Raw genomic sequence first — 19,903 nt, 5'->3', positions numbered from 1 at the left:
CCTCCAGAATGGATGGGAGGACTGTCAGCATGCAGTGGCCGGCGAGAGGCACTCTAGGCTGGGATGGGTGTGGAGGAACACTCCCATCCACTGGTGGTCGTGGAGGAATCGGAAAATTTCAAAGTCGAAACCTCTAGCTCTGAGGACGACTCTTTTCATTTATCTGAGATGTGTGAACCATAACCTTTATTTGACCAGGTATGTCTCATTGACATTAAAAATCTATTTCAAAAGAGACTTGGGCAAACATGCTAGTAGCAACCTCTACTTCCTGTTTATTACAGCCATGCGTAGCGTCAACATCTGATGAAATCCCACTTTCCGAGGCCTGGTTGATTTTCTCCAAATGAGTGGATGGAAACAACCCTAATTCTTTCTTTTTTTTTCTTTTTAGCGACAGTTTGAACGTTTGCTCAAAAGTTGCTTGACAATTAGATGGAAACACAACTGAATCAATCAATTTTACTTGTATAGCACATTTCGACAAAACTGCAGTCCAAAGTGTTTTACATCAGTCATTAGACCCAGGTGTGTTTGGTTAAATGAAGTCACCAATTGGAGCAGTGAAAGTGTCATCGGTCATAGTTTGACTGAAAATCGCTGTGGTCAATTCCTCCAAGAGTGTGGGAGGAGATAGTGCTCAACGTCAGCTGACCTGTTACATTGTTTCACATTCAAAACATGCTTCTTATGGCGAAAAATTATATTTCAATGTCTCGTAGTCAAAAAGTACCTGATTATGGAAGGCATAGTTGATGTTCATGCAGTCTACTAGTATAGGTGACACTATATGTCCAGTTTGGGAGCCAACAAAAGGAAAGCTGAGATTACAGCAAAGTTGCTCTGGTTTATCTCTTTCCATTTCAACGTGTCAAAGACCAAACTGGACTGGGAAATGCTTATCTGCTTCGGACGCTGCTATCCCCCGCTTTAGTCTTGGCTGGCCACTGCATTCTGCGTCGATGCCTGAGCTCTGTATTCCACACCTAAAGTCATAAATCTTCAGTAACTTCCAGCTGCTTTATTTTCCATTTCTCCCTTTCCCATTTTTCTCAACTCAGTCATGAAAATGGATGCAACCATCGCTAGCTGCAAGCCAGAAAACATCTGACTAGAAAAGGAGGTAGGAATGATGATGAATGTTGTGTAATAAAAATCACAGCACAATTTTCTTTCTACTTACTCAAACACAGGTTTTGGATCTGCTCCTAACATCTATAATTAATGAGTATTTGTGGCAGGAGGGCTTCTTGCATTACAATGCATTGTTACCACACAATAAAATATTATACAAGTTAAGATGGTAAATAAGGACTCTTTTCTTTACACATACCTTTTATTTTAAGTAGATCTGGTAGAAAAACATATTTCCTGCGAGAAGTTCCACTTTTATTTGTTGTACCAATATCTCCAGTCACTAACCCTGAAGGTAATAGCTGACACAGTGAGACAGCTCTAACCTGGAACCGTTTTAGAGAAAATGAAATTTTATTTTAATGTTTAGACTTCATTATAAACAACAGAAATGTCTTTTAACAGTACAAGGAACAAATATATTGTATCAGTAGGAACTGGAGAAAGTTGGTATCAATAGCTGCTTTTCCACTGACCATATAATTTGACATTGACAATTTGGCATCTCAAAAATAAATTTGTTCAACGGAAACAATTTCTGTTGAATGACAGATTGCCTTAAATAAAGGTAGAACTGGATCCAGAGATTTGTGGAAATTGAAATTACAAATATAAATTCACTTAATGGAAACACAGCAATTTTGAAAAACAACTGTCATTTTTTGATACAAAGTTTTGCCACCTGAACCTTTCTAGGTTAAGGTTGTGTTTTTGGCTATATTGAAATTGGTTTATTTGCAAAACTACAATGGAAACATTTTTTTTCGGATCACGAGTCACATGATCAACATCCTGATGTTACCACTGGTGCAAACCACGAAGAAGACGACGAGGTTGATGGTGTGACATGTTTTTATTAATGACTGAACAAACCTTTTTACATTTTTTCACTTAATGGAAGCACCGCAGCTGTGTTTTTTGATAAAGTTCTGTGCACATTTATGTAGGCAATGCAGCTTGTGATGTCAAAGTTAAGGACATACTTTGTGTCCTTCCTGTGCCACTCTCTTCCCTAAACTGATAATCTGACTTAGGTAAGCTTTAAATAACATCCATTCATTCTGAATAAACCAACAGATTATTGTTGATATTTCAATAACCAACCAAGGTGGTGATATGCACTGCTAGTATTAGTGTTTTCTGCATCTCCCTCGCTAAAAAAGCGTGAAAGGCCGAGTTGAATTACATGCGCCGAGTGAGAAGAAGAAAGTGCTGCAGAGCAGGAGAGATGCTTCCCTCCTATGGGCTTTATTTGTAAGGAGCCAGGCTCAAGGGGAACGGAGGGCGTGAGCGCTCACTGCTGCAATTTGTTTAAGGGAATGCGTCATCCAACAAAGCAGATGCTGGGAGAAGCATAAACAGGATACAGTGACTAGCAAAAGAATTCATAACAACAAACCGAAGTGTGTTCCAGTAGAATTGGGTGTGTAAAAATCAGCCTGAAGTAGCAGAAGTAAATTCAGAGTTTTTTAGAGCTATAGCAGCTTCACATAACTAGGAGCTGATATTTTCACTCTCTTTACAAAACAACTCAAGCTCAGTCAGACAGGATGGAGAGCATCTGTGAACATCAGTCTTCCAATAGTTGCAAGATTCTCACACCCTGATAACTCACTAGAGGTCACTAATGATCCCAGATGAGTCAAGGCTGCAGTGTAGGTGTTGGAAAGATGAAACCCTACCTAGCGTTGGTCCATCACATGAAATCCACACAAGATCACATAAATGACACTTAGAGAAGTATCAACATAACACACACCTGCTGATGACCATGGCAGTGATGACTGGCTCCCATCCGGAGTACAGCAGCGTGCGGCTGGCCGGGTGCTTGGAGGAAATGATGATCCACAGAGGAGTCAGACACATAAAGAAGGCGCAAACCAACGATGATACGTAAGGATAGGAGTCTGGGGAGGGAGCAGGAGAAAGATGCTGAAAATACATTTCTTTGGCTCCCATGGACAGCATTTATTATTACAAGTTTGCATAAGTTATTCTAATTGTAGAATGCCTTGTTTCCACTGAGTGGTACGGCACGGGTCGGTGCAGTTCGTTTTGTTGTAAAAGCGGCCCATACAACAGACCCATACCGACCCGTATCATTGTACAGTACTGGTGGTGGAAATGCTCTACTGAATACGTCGGACGATACCATATATCATACCGAACCACTCCTACCAATGTCCTAAGTGATCCTGCTAATTCTGCCTAGATAGCCAAGATAACAAATAAATTACCAATGAGGATGAATTATCTATGTCTGTGCAAAAAATAAAATGCGAAGAGCAAACACACAATAACAAAGTTAATATTTCATTTTTCCATTTCTGAGTTGTGGTTTTCTGCATAAATAGAACCATGAACGATGCCTTCCGTCTGCCGTGCCCCCTTCCCCAAAAAATCATAAAGAAGAAATCCATTTAAATTCTGGGGTAGTGTGTAAAATAAGTTTCCCTAATCTCAGCAGTAGGTAGGGGGTGCCAACACTACATTGCTATGCAGAGAACCAATGAAAACTAGCTCCAGGACCAAATGATAGGTCATACTTATTTTTTATCTGGTACGCTCTAATGTTGCCCGGGGCATCAAAACCACCACTGAATGTCAGACTGTACTTTAACTCCTTTCATTAGGACCAGCAAGCATATAAAAATATATACTGTATATAAAACAAGCAGATTTTAATATCTCAGGAAATTAAATTCATAGATTAAGTCAAATATTTTTCTGAAGTTAATTTCAGTGTCTCAGAAAAAATGAATATTGGACCTTGGAAACCCATGGTGTTGCACCCTAATCAGGGAATTAACTCCAAACACCTGCAAAGGTTTCCTGAGTCTCTAACAGTCTGGGTCAGAACTCTTACAAACAAGATTTAATCATAAAAACATCATTGTATGTTATTAACACTTTATGTAGCAGGTTAAAAAAAGCAGTACATAATTATGATGCAAAGAAAATGATTCACCTCTAAACTGAATTTAATAATTTCAGTTTTGAACAGAACTTGTAAATGAACTAAACTCACTGCCTGACAGACCACATTCGAACAAACAGGAAAATAAGAAACCGAGCGCTTTATTTCATCACAATTTAACTTTAATCTACAAAGATTAAGCTTTTGTGAATTTTGCTTTGCTTTTGTATGACTTTAAACTTGATGTTTAACGCTCCATTTATTTTGACTAAGCTTAAGCCATTTTGCAAGGATGAATGGGCAAACTGGTAGAGATATGACCCAAACAATCCCCCCAAAACACATGCATCATTTTGCTTCACCATACATTTGCAAGGCACTGCATACACACACGCACACACACCGTGCATCATAATATTTTGTAGAACTATACAGTTTTCTGCATGTGCAGAATTTCAACTTCCATGTGTTGCGGTAGCCTCAACAACAGCAACTGCCATAAATAAACCTATCAGGAGTCGTCTGAATCCCTGCAGCTGTCATGGCCGTCGCCGTGGCGACATTTGGTACTTGGCTGACTGCATCCAAAGTTAGAAGTTCTGCAGACATATTTTGATGTGAATTTAACAGAAAGTATCTGTGTGACTGGAGTGAAGAACAACAGGGCTCCTGTTTGCAGTCTCACTGCACAGCTGCACAGTCCCAGAACTATTTAAAATTAAGCTCCAAATATTTAATCGTTTCTTTTATTAATAATTTCACACATTTCTATGACTGGATGAAACTTGACAGAGGTTCTAATGTATCGGGTAAACAGCTTTATTTGAGAGCCTAAGGCAGGATGGTGAATCAGAATGCATCTTTCTGGATCGGGTCTGCTGGAGCAGAGACATCAAAAACATGCCACAGAATGAGTCAGGAGGGCCCCCTACTGGCTGACTGAGGGAAGTGTCTAATTACGCATCGAGAGAAAGGGGGGAATCATGGTCTAGCAGGGTTAAGCAACTTTTTAAGATATGAATGATTTTATTCCAGGGTGTTTTAGTACTACAAACTATTAAAGCTTATCATACTTCTAAGTTCACAGGTAGAAGTATTATTAGTATCAACATCTAGCAATGCATTAGATGTTTGAAAAAAACTGTTTTTAAAACCTCAGAGTTCAGACATGTATAATCAGAAATTATTTTTATTCACTGTTTTAAAGCTCCAGAGTTCAAAACCTTTATTTGGTTTGCTGGGTGCCTCAGTTTGCAGAGGGTTGATCTGGTTTCAGGTCATTTTTTGCATGTCTTCCCCTTCTCTCTCTCTACCCTACTTCTTGTCAGACTTATCATTTCAATATTTATTAGTATTTAACTTTACGATGCAATAGCAGAGGCATCCTTAAGGCATCTGCATCTTGAATAAATGAATGATGTAGATCACTGAGCTTTGCATATTTTCAACAGATGTTTATGTCAGTGGTAACTTCATAATAAGGCCATTTAATTTTTTACTAAACCTTTCAGTTTGTTCTGTCTTGATTCTATAAAAATGAAATGGTGGAATCTGTAGTGTATGTTTTTGTACATTCTGGGTTTGATTTAAATCATCCTAATACCTGGTAACAAACATGATGTCGTCTTAATGAGGGTGCTGTGTTGAATTATTTTAAACCGGTGATAACTTTTACTGGAATTATCCTGGACAATATGAAATGGGCCTGCCTGTTTGAATTTATTTATAAAACCTTAATTCATTATGTGGAATCATTTGGGAGCATTTGAAATGCTTTTCTGGAATTAGCACTCCCTCAGAATGAGGAAAACATAAAACCCCAAAATATAAACACTTAAAGGAAGAAACAGCTGCTCCCTGCTAATAGTCATGTAATTTTGACTGTGGCTGTGAAAGCTTCATAAACACAGTAGTTAGCTACAGACCCAGACATTTGTAGAGGCCTTGGCTTATCCAGGCCAGAGTTATGAGGACACCAAACAGGCTGCAGTGGGTGTGGCCACATTGTCCGGGTTGATGCCAGTCTTTTTTCTGAATCTACAATTTTTTTAACCGATTGCAGATTTTAAAAAAAAAAAAAAACATAGATTCTAATGTTTGAATCATTGGGGACAAAAATGGGACTCCAAGTTTTCAAAAAAATATTGATAAATGCTCTGAAATGTCTCGTCTGATGAAACCGCCATCATGTATTGTCTTGTTTCGTGAGCTGGATGCATCATTACACCATTGGTGTGGGAGTAATTGGTGTTTATACAACCACAAACAAATTTACATGAATAAAAATGTCGATCCTAATGAGGATGGGTGGAGTATTTAACTATTCTCTGAAATCACCTGGAATTGTTTTATTTAATAGCTTGTCAAAGACTTCTGAAGCCTGCATGGATCAGTGGGAAAGCTGCATATTATCTCATTTAAAAGCTGACTAAAATACAGACAGGACTCATAAACAAACTAAACTGACAAATTAAACTATTAGTTTCCAACCATTAGACTTTTAAAGGAAAACACAGCTGCTCCCTGCTAATAGTCATGTAATTTTGACTGTGGCTGTGAAAGCTTCATAAACACAGTAGTTAGCTACAGACCCAGACATTTGTAGAGGCCTTGGCTTATCCAGGCCAGGATGGCCAGAGTTATGAGGTCACCAAAACTGGCAGCGATGGGTGTGGCTACGTTGTCCGGGTTGATGCCGGTCTTTTTCGACCCCACAATTACCCCGACCATGAGGATACCTAAACACAATGAGAAAATGGCAGGGAACTTTAGCAGTGGTCATTACTAACATGACTTTAAGCTGATCATTATGGAGGAAGAAAATATAGGGAGTCACTGGAGAAGTGTCAAATAGGGTGGAAATGTTTGCTGCAGCCATATAGAATAAGGGGAGAAATTAAGTCAAATTAAGAAATGAAGTTAAATTAACAGGAACTTCCAGAGGGGCTTGGAAGAGGAAACTTGATCTTCGGGGAGGGAGATTGTTTTTTAACAAGTAAACATTTCAGTTTCCCAATGGATAAAGATGAAACCCCAAAGCATTTCAAAGAAAAGTAAAAAATCAAAAAAAAGGAAAAGGGGAATGAAAAGAATAACAAAATGGGGAAAAATAAGTGGAGAGAAAAATAGGAGGAAAAGAGGAAAAAAATTAAAAGCAAAAAAGTAGAAATAAAAAAGGTGAAAAAGCAAAAAAAGAGGAAGAAAAAGAAAGACAAGTGGGGAAAAAAGAACAAAAGAGAAAAAAACAAAGTTTTTTCTCCTGAGTAAAGAAAAACTAACCCTGAAATGTTGGTAGCAAATTATATCCACAGAGAGGAGAGTATTTTTTAAGGAAGAAGTGGTGCTGAGCTCCAGTTGTGACAGTTTATGATAAGAGTGTTTACCTTGCAGCAGGGAGGCTATGAAGGCCGTGGCCACGCTGCTTGAGCAGAGCAAAACAGCATGGCTCATCTGAAACTTCCCCTCTGGGATCCAACCGAGCACGACGGCTGCTACAGCTGCCAGGAACCCCACCACTGTGGCCTGGACCTGGAAACACACACAGGGGTTTCAGTTGATTGTTAAAATAAATAAAAAAATTTAAAAAAGACAAGTCGACATGTTGAAGAAGCACAGCATTACATCTGAGTATAATCTGCCACAGTCATTTCTGATGTTATTCCACAACGAGGTACACAAACAGCCCGTCATCCTGCGGTGACGTAGCTGTGTGTTCCTGTGTGTGGGTGGATGATCAGCAGCAGTCACATGAAAACTCATCATCACCTACTGTCAGCTGCAGCTCATGAGAAGGTAAAAAAGCCTCAAAACAGCCCAGGCCTCATTCCTCTACAATAAATTACATCACAGTAAAGACCGAAGTTTTTCTTCCAACCTTATTTACAGCTTATTGTGTTAAAATATCCTTAAATGTGAATATGAAGAAACCAAGAATTTCATTGACTGATGAGGATAATAAAACCTGCAATTATAGAAGTAGAGCAAGATACCTCTTCAATTGTTTTACACGGTTTCTCACGTTGCTGTAACAATCTTCAGAGTATTTTATTGGGATTTTATACAATGGACCAACAAAGTAGCTCATCGTTTTTACATAATTCATTGTTTTAAAAAAAATATTCTGTGAAGGCTCACCCAAAGTAATCCATCCACCGAAGCCTGAATGTTGCCTTTGTGTTAGCACCAAACTGACCATGCCTTAATGCCTTGAAGGATGTTTATAATGGGTTTTTTTATTATTATTTCACATAATTTCTTTTAAATGCATAAATTATTTTTGTATTTTTTTTAATGTGAATTTTATTTTGTATGCCTGCTGGTTTGAACATCATTTTAAAGATGCAGCTCGAACAAAAATGTCTCATAATTTCAAATATGGATGGAGAACAAACAGCATCACAGAACCACCCTTCCCCCCAAAAAAACAAAAAAAACTGAAAAATTTAAAAACCATGAGCCTTTTTGTGTTTGCTTAACGCATAAAATCCCAATGATAATCCCAAAGTTAAACTGTGAACATGTACTGGGTGCTAATACTTTTACAAGGTGCTGGATGGAAGCCGGCTGGGTGATTACCTGCTTCAGTGCCAGGTTGCCGATGATTAGGTTCCACTTCTCTATGGGAGAGTCCATCTTCCCTACATTTACCTACAGAGTGATAGAGAGATAATAAACAGTAGTGCAATGCTGAAATTGTCCTTATCAGCATGACCAGAAGGGGTTAAATGTGCTTTTAGAGGAGCTGCAGAGGGTATTTGATCTGACTGAACTCTGCTTGTTGTTGACACAGTGCTGTGAAGTTGGAGCTCCTCCATGCAGGGAGCTGGGGGCCAAAGAGGGAGGGGCCCAGCAACTGGAACCCCAACAAAGACCCAGTTCTGCTCTGTCTTTTCTTTATTCAGCTTCCAGCTCTGTTCAGATTGAGAAGTGAAAAAACCAACGGCTTAAAATACCTCTCTACCTCCATGTGAACAGAACAGGAAGTGTGTTCCAACCTGATCCTTCCAGAAGGATGTTAGGATCAGAACGGTTCTCCTCCAGGTTTTACAGATGTTCCAGCAGCTTGACTCTCACATGAACTAATCTTAACCAAAGTGGTGAAAAATGGCACAAACTGATCACAGAACTAGAGAGTAGGATCTTCAGCAAGCTGATTGCCATTAGGCACAGGTGACCTTTAAACGTGGGTGGAATTTAACTTTAACCATGATATTTTGTGATATTATTGCAAAAATGCTAAAAGTGAAGATAAACTATTTAAAATTACTTTGCATCCATTTTTTGGTAAATGTGTCTGCGGGTCACAGTACCTACTTGTGTGCAGGTGATATCAATCAAGAGTTTTGAACTGATATGAAGCTGTATTGCACTTTCAAAATAAAAGCATGTGAATTAAAATATTTCCAAGTAATTTGTTTTCCTCTACAGTGTAATTTTTTTTATTTTTGTCTCCCATATTGGGTGGGACGTGTCTCCCCCCCTCACGTCCCCAGTTCCTACTCCTATCTATCAGTGTGTAATGATAATTGAGACAATAAATACTCATACCTAGTACTGGTATCAAGTCATACAAAGTATTAAAATGCTCAAAAACTGCACACTGTGGTCAGCTGACTCATAGAATCCTTTTGTGATTCTGCCAGCTGAAAACAGCCACACCGTGGAAACTAAAGGAATGCCAAGAAATGATAATGTTGGAAGGCTGCTGTGAACAACAAGCAGATCTTGTTGAACAGCTTTGTTTGAATACTGGTTCCTGCCAGTACCATGATGCTGTGGTATTTTTTTTCTGAAGATTATCCAACCAGCACATTCTGACAGTAGCATTTGCATCATAGAGAAAGAAATACAAAATGAGCTTATGGAGGGACTCACAGCTGTGGACAGCCTGGAGGCCAGAGTCATCTCCAGGTTCCCCTTCAGGCCCAGCAGAGCAGGAACCAGGATGAAGATCTCTGTGATGAACCGGAAGGCCTCCCAGTGCTGCGGACACATTGGAAACAACATCTGACCTCTTATCACGCAACCTAATTTGACATTTAAAGATAAAAGCCTTGGTGACATTCAGATAAGAGTCCACAACTCTCCCTGTTGAGTCAACAAAGAGATCAGCTACACCGACCTGGAAAACTTAGAAAACAGAGAACTGATAGTAGAGCAGAGAAAGTTTAGATATTGGTCAAACAATCTCTTGGACAGATTCTTTTTTTGTTTGTTTGTTTCTGTATTTCTTTATCAGCTGTAGTGACCGTGACCGATCCGGTCCGCTCAGCTAAACCCGCCAGGGTAAAGGAGGGCTCAACATGATGATCCAGGTTACATCGAAGCATTCTCTTGTCTCTTTTTTCTTGTCTCTTGAAGCATTCTCTAATAAATACGCTGCCATTTAAAACAGTTCTGTTTCCCAATTGGGCTTTAAATCAAATTTCAAAGAGGATCAGAAAACTACAAGAACACAAAACTAACACAGATACAGTAAACCAAATCTACCAGAACCTGCTCTGTGGCGACCAGAAATCTGCTCGTCTGGTTCCTTCATCTTCCTCATGCTGTTTGTTCTCTAATCAGTCACTACAGTTTTGTTTTTGGTTTTTTTTTTTTGGGGGGGGGTTGCAGAAATTGGTGCAATTTTTTTTTTTTAATAAACAGATCCCTCATACAGTTGTGAGTTTATTGCAAATTTTTCTGCAATAAACTCACAATTAAGTGACTGCTACCTCCCACTTTCAGGTGGCAGTGTTTCTGAATTCTACTTCAAGTTATAGTCCATGATACAATAAATATGCTTGAGTGTCCAATCGGTCTTCTTTTTTCTAACTTATCATTTTCTTCTATATCTAGGTATTTGGAACATGGAAAAGCTCCTGTAATCTGGATCAAACTTCCAGAAAACTGAAAAACTGCTGAAACACTGAGTTCCTTTACATCAATAAAGGCTAAAAGCTGTCTTTGATTCATAATAATTAAAATTAATATATTTGATGATTTTGATGATGGCATTTGACAAAATATAACGTTTATTGATGTTTCAAAATTGGTTACTGCATTATGTTTTTGTAGAGCAAAGAACTCTGAACTGCCTTGCTGATGAAATATGCTGCACAAATAAACCTGACAGCAGTTTACGAAGGAAAAATATCAAAAACATCCTTGCAAAAATTCCTGGAGAAGAGCCACAAAATCAGTGATTTAAATCACACAAAACAAGACAAAAACACAAACAGATTATCTGCATTAATAATGAGATTAAATCACCTACAGACAGACTTTTTACTAATTAGGAGATTTATGATTTCCTTTTTTGCACTTTGGGGATTTTCAAAATAAAGGGTGATGAATATAAAAGCATGCCACACTTTTCAGAACCTCTTTTTAAAATAATGTATCCTTTCTGCTCCGTGCTCAAAGCAGAGTTTACTCCAGTGATGACTGCAGGGCCTTCACAATGCAGAGTTAATGCAGCTGAACATCAGCTCCACAGCCAGACGTTATTTAATAACCATAGATGAGCCTTTAATCCCAGTCGGTTCAGATGGGATCTTTACTGGTTTCACACCAGCTTACCTGAACAATATCCAGCACCATTCCAGCTGACACTGTTCCAAAGCCAGCCAAGAGAAAAGGCACCAGTATCTGCAAAGCCATGGCCAGCGGCGACTCCTTGGGCATATTGGACCCCTCTTCCCCCGGCGCCTCTACCGTATCCTCCTCTACCTCCTTGTCACTGGCGTCGTCCCCGGAGAGTCTCCACTCTGCCAGCATGGGCTCTGTCTCAGCGCAGCCCCCTTCTCCACAGTCCGACAGAGTTATGGAGGAGCGGGAGGCCCGCTCCACGATCCGCCGGCCCTCCATGTGAGTCGCCTCCTGTCTGTAGCCGTTCTGCAGCGAGCCGGCCTCGGGTTTCGCCCCCAGGTCCACCATGGCTAATCGATCCTCCTGCAGCTTGGTGTAGCCAGTGGGAACCATGGTCTGAAAAATGGAGCCGATGCGCACCGGGGCCACGGGTTTCAGGGAGAGAGCGCTCCATCCGCCAGCCGCCCCACTCATCCGCACCGCCAGGCTAGAGCCTAGTGAGTCCCCCAAGGCTCCGCCCAGGTTCTTCATGCTCATGGTGACGGCTTCTAGGACCGCAGAGGCTCATCTCTTCTCATCCAGACTGACGGCGGACTCAGCACAACGACGACACAGAGGTTCACGCAGGCTAACGGGGAGTGGCCTTGTTAATACTGGCTTCTGGAAGGCATCACTGGAGGGAAACAGGAGAACAGGCAAATGTCAAACATGAGCAAAATAACCAGAGTACAATAAAAACCTCCTGCTCACACTTACTGTTGGTCACTGACTAACACAGTTAATACTGCTGCTACCTCTGCCCCTGATTCCTATAGAATAACAGGTAATGGAAGGATGCAGGTTCACTTAGTTTTCTTCAGTAACTGATGACATGGTTTAATGTGTCATATATTGTTGTTCCTCTAAAACTGATGTTTATCTCCTTTTAAAAATTTTTTTCTGATATGTAAACACTGAGTGAAATGTTACTGTAAATAAAAACTAAATATATATTATAATGAGCAACGCAACATCAAGACCGCAACGATGTTTCAGTGAATTATTAAGGAATCTGAGGAACTTTCAATCACTTTTAAAACTACAGTAGGTGCTGGACTATGCAGTGCCTGCAAAAGTATGTTATTAAATTAGAACTACAAGCATCAATGCATTTTATTTGAATTTTATGTAAGAAATCAACAAAAAGTAGCAAATAATCATGAAGGGAATTAAAAATGATATAGTTTCAAACTATTTTTTTAGCAAAAAAATAATAATAATCTGAAAAGTGTGATATGCGTATTAATTTCATAACCTTAAATAATACAATTCAGTATAACCAACTCCCGTTAAAGGTTACTTACGGAAATGGGAGGGGAAAAATGGCACAACTTTAAATCTATGGAGAAATTGTCATGAACCCAAACTGACGGGCAGAGTTGAAAGAAAGAATTGGAAGGTTGATATTCACTGATGTCCTAAAATCAGTCTGAGCTGCAGCTGGAAAACCATGAATCCTTATGCTTCCGCCTCCCAGTGCTGCTTTATTATGCTGCGCAGAAGCTTAAATAAAGGTTAAAGTTCAAGGGATATGACTATGAGCAGGAAATGCTGTTTTATCAGATAAATAGCAGACACTTTGTTGCATCTTATTTAAGACTTCCTCTTTAACTTCTACAAAGGATTTCAGAGAGCACGGGAAACACCAAAAACCAAAAACTAACACTACTCCTTTAGTTAGACTGTGTCCTTCTATTATAAATAGCCTTATGGATTTTTTTTTTTTGACAATTAACTTATCAATAATGACAAAGGAAATAACCAGTTATAGCCGTCGGAAGTGCCTCTAAATCATCCATTAGTTTCAGTTGACCACGTTAGTAGCAACTTTCCTTTAAAAAGGGTGGATAAAAGCTGCCAGCTGTGGTCTATATTAGCCAAACATCTTCGGAAGCTGTAAGCTAGCTGTGCAGGAATGAAAACAGTTGGGAAGCTGCTCGCGACACCTTCCGCGTGAACCACTAAGCTGCTTCACAAAACTTGTCCCGACAAAATATCAATAAAATATTCCAATATCTACAGTTTTGTTAGTTTTTCTTCTTCTCCAAGGAATTACCTGTTCGTCAGAAAGGATTTTCGACCCGGAGGAGAGATGCCAGTTTTACGTGACAGCCAACCAGCCAGCCGCGTCAGAGGAAAAAAATGCCAACAAAGATCGTCAATGAAAAACGATGGAGACTCCATTTGAAAATGACGGAACTGGTCGCAGAAGCTACGTTAAGCGTGTTTACAAGGTACATAAACTTCACAACGACAGCAGTGAGGTAGGGAGTAGGCGACGTCAAGGATTAGCTCTATCTGTCTTGTTTGCAGTGCTGATGGATATGTAGATAGATGAGGTGATAATAGAGTACTAAACAAGTTTTTTAAAAATGCAAAAAAAGAAAAACTTTTTTATGATTGTCCAGTTAACATAAATATGCTCAGCTACACTGTTTCTTTGTAGAAACTCTTTTTTAATTTAGCTGTCAGTTATGCTATATAAAAAAATTTTATTGCTCGTTTGTTATGTGCAAATTTACCAGGTGGGTGACTACAGTTTATATAAGATTTTTAACTTCTTCCAATATGATGCTTTAGTATCATTCTGTTTCTTTTCTTTTTATTTCAGTTTCACAATGCCTGACCTGTCAAAGCTAAACAAGTTAATGCTACACTGCACAGAGATTATTTAAAACATACAATTTCTCAAACTTTTACTCTGGAAGAATCTTAAGCTTGCCATTTAAAGATAAAGAACTACAATAATATGTGAAGTAAAAAAAGATCAGAGTCATACCTCTTACCATACAGTCTCTCTTAGCCAGACCAAACAAAAAGTGCCACACAGCTCTTTAAGCTTGTAGTACGGCAGGGAAAAGACGTAGTGCACGTTGTTAAGAGAAAAACAAACAAACCGACAAATATTACAATTGATCTAAATGTGAAGAAGCTTAATAAGAGCTTTATTAATTTTTTTTCAAGTAGATTCTGAAATCAATTTTTGAATATAGATTTGTTTTAGCTTCAGGAGTCTTCCTAAACACTAGGTGGTGCTAAACAAATATAAGTGTGGTGATGTCCGGAAATCGTAGCCAGGTGTTAGCTACATGTGTTGCACATGCCGAGTTAAACTCTCCTTCCAACATGGACCTAAACACGAAGAAAACTATTTCCCAGTCTTTACTGTCTTGTGGAAACGGTGGAGGTATGAATGTTTTCTTCACTATTTATGAATTACTGGATGTTGAATAATAACAATGAAGGATATTTCTATTCTGTAAAACACCGTTTACTGTGAGAAGCTAATCTAACGGTGTACCGGCCTTTTCAGGAATAGGGTCAACAGCGTTAAAAACATGTTTTAAGAAATTGTTCTCAGCGTTATCTAAGGGCTATAAGTAAACAGCAGGTGTTGTTTTCTCATGTTTTGGTGGGCGCTAACTGCGGAAGCAATAGTTTTGACAACGTCCTTTTATCATAGATATAATAGAAATAGAAACTCGTGCAGTTTTTCCATGTTTTTCGTGCATGGAAAAACTGCACGAAAACATAAGTCCAGTTAGCTTGTCCTGTTTAATTCCGTAAAACCTGGCTAAACGTTGGCTAGAAATAAAATGTTGTAGTTCTTCAACCTATTGTTGTTTTCTAAAAAGAGTTATGAGAAATGGTTACAGTTGTGACAGAGCCTCCTGCAGCAGTCTGTGTTGCAGTGTATTTGAAGAAGCCTCTGACTGAAGACAGTGGTAAAATGACTGACTGGTGTAGAAAGCAACGTCTTTCTGCTTGGGTTGCATCTGTCCAAACCGCAGTTGAGAAATGAGCTCATAACTCTTCCCACTTTGATGAGCTGCCAGCGTTGCTTCCCTAAGTTCACTGCTGATGTTTTTCCATCTGGACATTCTGCATTCTTCAGACCAGCAAACGGCCAAATCTCCTGCATTTATTACAGTGGTCACATTATTTTTGACCAATTAATCAGCGTCTGCCTTCCACTGTAGATGCACCAATCAGGCTTTTACCAGCTGCTGATTTTATGGAGCACAAACAGTGGGAGTTCTTTGTTTTTGTTGCAAGTCATGAAAAGGAAGAACTGTGATCTCGCAGTAATTGATCATTTAATCTCTGATCAGACTTGATTAATTAATTGCTACATCTTATGTTAATTTTTTATAATTTTTTTTTTAGCTCATTTAGAACCTAATGCTTCCTCCAAAGACCTCTAAAGAAGATCTCTTCATATAATCATCGCTTTTGGACATTTGAGATGAGGGGATATTTTCTGCAGCAGGCTTCCATTTCTCAGTACCTAAATGTACCTAAAAACATCAGCATTTCCACCATAGCATAAAAAAGAAAGATAAAAGCGATGTTAAAAGTTTTCTCTTCTTCCTTCTGTCTCTGTTTGACCTGCTGCTGTTTTTCCTCCAGGCCTCAGTGAGAAGCTCCTCCTGAAGCCCGGAGCGGGCCGATCCCTGCAGACGGAGCGGGTGCCAAGGAGCAGCGGTGAGACCTCCTCCTGTAACATCTGGCCTTAAGTTTGCCCGTAACATTTATATTCAAACCATTTCTGCCCTTCAGTTCTGGAGCGCCTGCAGAGCTTCCTGCCTCGGATGGCTGAGGCCAACGAGAAGCTGAAGCAGCAGCTGGAGGAGGCTCCTGAAGGACACTTTGACATCCAGAACGTGGACGAGGCAGAACGGGTCATAGAGATGGTGAGTGTCGCTCAGTATGATCATTTGTGTGTGTGGGGGGGTGGGGGTGTGTACGTGTGCGCTACAGCCTTCAGCTGAAGAGTGTTTAAGGTTAAGAGTAGCATTTTATTTGACAGGGTGTGCATAAGACTAACATGACATAACATGTGTTATGAACATGAAGGAGTCTTCATAAATATTTGACTGTTATGTTGTGTCATTGGTAAATAAGGTCACTTTTAATTGACTTTTAATGCAACTTTGCGTTAAAGGTATCGCTATTTACCTAATGACCCTTGATGACTCCTTCATGTTCATAACGGGTGTTATGTCATGTTTGTGATGGTGTCATGTCAGTCGTATGCACGTCCCTTCACATAAAGTGTTATCAAGCTTGGACGTAAAACAGCAAATACTGTCCCTGGTTCTGCAGGTTTTCTTCCAGGATTAGTTATGGTTTACAGCTCCATCCTTCTTGTTGTAAACTCTGACTAGCTTTTTTTGGAAAATCAGGTGGAAAGATAAAAGGTAAGCAAGGAAGAGGAGTAATGTGAGATGCAAAAAGAGTACCTGTCATGTATGGAGTTCATATAGTGTAGAGTGGATGGACATACCTTTCTGTAGTCCCACATACCTGCATTGATTTTTTTATTGATGTTTTTTTGCTATTTATCTAAAATGATTGAATTTTCTGAGACATTCAGTGTTTTCTGTGAGCCAGAAAGCTTCACTTTTTGATTTGCAGAAACAAATTAACCTTTTCCAATATTCTAGTTTGCTGAGCTTCACCTGTAGACCTGTCAGGTTAGTCACCTCCTTCAGAGGGTTATCAACTAGTAAAACGATCAGAAACTCCTGGAAACATTGACGTCAGACATACAAATTCCCCCATAATGGTTGACAAAGGCAAATCACTCGTCAGATTAGCGGTGTTCTGCAGACATTAGTGGACGTTCCATTGTTTTAATGTTCAGATAAAGATCATGTGCTCCTGTCTGTCCAGGATGTAGCTGTGGTGGAGCTGAACGAGTCGGGCAGCGAATCAGAAGAAGAGGAGGAGACGTCTGAGTCTGAGTCTGAGGAAGACGTCGCTGAGATCACAGAGAGGAACCTCAAGCTGCCTGGAAACAGAGGGAACAAAAAGGCCAGCATCCTGGAGGTCCTGGAGCAGGGAGGCGAGTAGGAGAGTGGGCTGCAGAGTTCTGTTGGACGGTTAGAAGAACGCTCCAGAGTACAGAATGGCAGCTTTTCATCATCCCTATGGGAGTTTTATAAACAGTCAGATGATGGGACTACCTCATCCAGCCTGGCCTTTCACTGATGATCAGTGAGTCCTTCCATGAGTTTAGGCCCAAACCCGCAGGTTCCTAATGTACACTTTCTGCTATCATTTAAGTGCAGCAGTCTACTTTTGCATTTCCTGTCAGAATTCAGAAATGAATGAGAAAAGCATTCATTGGGGAAGCTTCCTCTCAAGAAACTTGACAATATCACATAGGGACAACAATCAGTGGTACGCAACAGCTCAGGCCCACTGATGAGCACGGTGGAGGAGCTGTCATGCTGGGGGCCTGTTTCTTTTCTAGAAGCCCTGGGAGTCATGTAGTGTGTGGCAGACAAGAGATCTGTAATGGGTCTTCATTGAGTTGTTCAAGAGGACTGTCATCAAATCGGAACAAAATCAAGCTTCTTCCATGACTGTATCTGTTCAGAGAACAGGGTCCAGTAGAGAGCCTGTGGGCTGACAGGCAGTGTCAGAGGAAACTGGACTATAGAGGATGTGCAGAGGTCATGTAACAACTGGTCACTGGTAAACCTTATGGACGACTGGTTGCGCAAGGTTTACTTCAACTTTGTGCGATTTTATAAGAGAAGTGCTGTTCTAGTACAGAAATCAGTGGCAATTTCTGTGGAACACATCTTATGTAAACAATGTTTACATAAGATAATAACAATAACAACAATGCTTTTTCCCCCCAACTTGGTAAATATTATCTAATTAAAGGTTTGATTTTTCCAATTGTTTCAGTTTGACATTTTACTGGCTGCTACCCAAGCTGCCAATAAATGTGGAGGATACTGTAACAAGGTCAGGTTAGATGTATGAGGAAATTATTTATGCATTTTAACCCAAGAGTCACATTATGTAGGAAAGTCTATGATGAAGTCAAAAACAATTGTTTGTTTGGATCAGGCTAAATGGCTGTATGTTGCTGTTGGATACCATCATAGCCATCCTCCTTTAACAACATCCATATACTCATTGATTCCAGCAGTGGTCCACATGGTGGTTCTGAAAACCACTAAATCTCCAAGCGTCACTGGATTCTCTGAGTTGTACATCACAACAATCACACAGGGACACTCCAGCACTGAGAGTTACTGTACATTCAGTGGACGGCGTCCCATTTTCCTTTGAGTAAGAAAACACTCCCTTACTGCCTTTCACAGTGGAAAATGTTCTACACTTTGTGAAATTAGTAAAGGATAAAACATCTATATGGCATTACTGTGATGAATACAGTGAAGTATTTGGAAAATTTTACACAACAAAAAAACATGAACCATTTTTAGAAGTGTCTTTATTTTGTAAAAAATAGTCAAAAGCAATTAATTTTGATAAAGAGGAGAGGAAAAGAGTTTTTTTTTTACATCTGGATGGTGTTTGATGGTAAGAATAGCACACAAGAGATTTATGTGATGACCAGTGTCACCACATTACAAAATCTCTCGTTTGCTGTGGTGGATAGTTGACAAGAACAGGAAGTGTCAGGACAGGCTCTGGTTTTATCCTCTGTCTGGACTGTTTTTGAGAGGGTCTACTAAGGAAGGCACAGAGCAACCCGATCTGTTACAGTTGCCCCCTTTCCACTCCTTCCTGGCTGGGCTAGAGAGCTGCTGTAGCTAAAGGTTCCTGTCATTGGGCTGCAGGACTGGGATCCTCAGTAGGTCATTTATCCCCACACCATCAAAATACACAACACCAGCAGTCGGTTAGACTAAGAGCCTGGTTGAGTGTATTCTACCCTCTGTGGCATGTTGCACATCTGGTACTTTGGACAACTGCATACTATGGTACATTTTATGTTTTTACTGTATTTTGTGTTAATTGGACAAAATAATTTTCCTGGAGGGATCAGTAAAATAATATTGGCATTTGAAAATAACTAAACTGTGACAGTAGTTAGACAGAGATAAACTAGCCTTTCTATTTGTTACTTCGAACACCATCACCACAGGAACAATATAAGTAGCTCCTGTATCAATGTACTAACAATTTGGTCTTTGCCAGGTTTTACATTTAATTACTCTAGTTATTAACTGATTAAGCCAAAATGAAAGTTTGAAAATAAAAAAACTGGGTACACCCTCTAAGCCCTAGAATTTAAAGAGGGTGGTGTTTGAGTTGGGAGATGGCTCACTGCCCATGGCGGCATTCTGTCAAGGGACAACACAAGCCATTAAGAAAACATAAATAACCACAGTCATTATTCTGTTGATCTGATGAATCTAGAAATTTTACGCTTTACAATGACATTCACAGTGAAATAGAGACTGTACCGGCTGC

At 39.7% G+C, this 19,903-nt stretch overlaps 2 protein-coding genes across 2 annotated transcripts in view; one reads left to right on the top strand and one right to left on the bottom strand.

The window, feature by feature from the left end:
* slc41a2 (solute carrier family 41 member 2) overlaps nt 1-13,822 on the bottom strand; it is a 30,666-nt gene extending 16,844 nt beyond the window's left edge. The window contains exons 1-7 of the mRNA XM_005808145.2: nt 13,719-13,822; nt 11,615-12,296; nt 9,926-10,033; nt 8,627-8,698; nt 7,435-7,579; nt 6,643-6,789; nt 2,894-3,041 (exon numbers count right to left, since the gene is read on the bottom strand). Coding sequence (XP_005808202.1) covers nt 2,894-3,041; nt 6,643-6,789; nt 7,435-7,579; nt 8,627-8,698; nt 9,926-10,033; nt 11,615-12,160 — 1,166 coding nt within the window. The 5' untranslated portion in view covers nt 12,161-12,296; nt 13,719-13,822. The remainder of the gene's footprint in view (nt 1-2,893; nt 3,042-6,642; nt 6,790-7,434; nt 7,580-8,626; nt 8,699-9,925; nt 10,034-11,614; nt 12,297-13,718) is intronic.
* An 897-nt stretch (nt 13,823-14,719) lies between these two features.
* On the top strand, nt 14,720-18,834 carry c17h12orf45 (chromosome 17 C12orf45 homolog). The gene is made up of 4 exons (XM_005808161.2): nt 14,720-14,849; nt 16,073-16,147; nt 16,223-16,356; nt 17,339-18,834. The coding sequence occupies exons 1-4, from the start codon at nt 14,720-14,722 to the stop codon at nt 17,516-17,518; spliced, it is 519 nt and encodes a 172-aa protein (XP_005808218.1). The 3' UTR covers nt 17,519-18,834.
* The last annotated feature ends 1,069 nt before the right edge of the window (nt 18,835-19,903 follow it).

This window comes from Xiphophorus maculatus, chromosome 17 (genome assembly GCF_002775205.1).
Source record: "Xiphophorus maculatus strain JP 163 A chromosome 17, X_maculatus-5.0-male, whole genome shotgun sequence".
NCBI lineage: Eukaryota > Metazoa > Chordata > Actinopteri > Cyprinodontiformes > Poeciliidae > Xiphophorus > Xiphophorus maculatus.
Note: the sequence above shows the minus strand (reverse complement) of the source record. Positions and strands in the feature narration are given on the sequence as shown.

What these genes read in the sequence shown, in the direction of transcription:
- c17h12orf45 (XM_005808161.2), top strand. Translation starts at nt 14,720, where the DNA reads ATGTCCGGAAATCGTAGCCAGGTGTTAGCTACATGTGTTGCACATGCC. An exon ending in GTCTTGTGGAAACGGTGGAG is followed by an intron (nt 14,850 to 16,072) that starts GTATGAATGTTT and finishes TTTTTCCTCCAG; the next exon opens with GCCTCAGTGAGAAGCTCCTC. An exon ending in CAGAACGGGTCATAGAGATG is followed by an intron (nt 16,357 to 17,338) that starts GTGAGTGTCGCT and finishes CTGTCTGTCCAG; the next exon opens with GATGTAGCTGTGGTGGAGCT.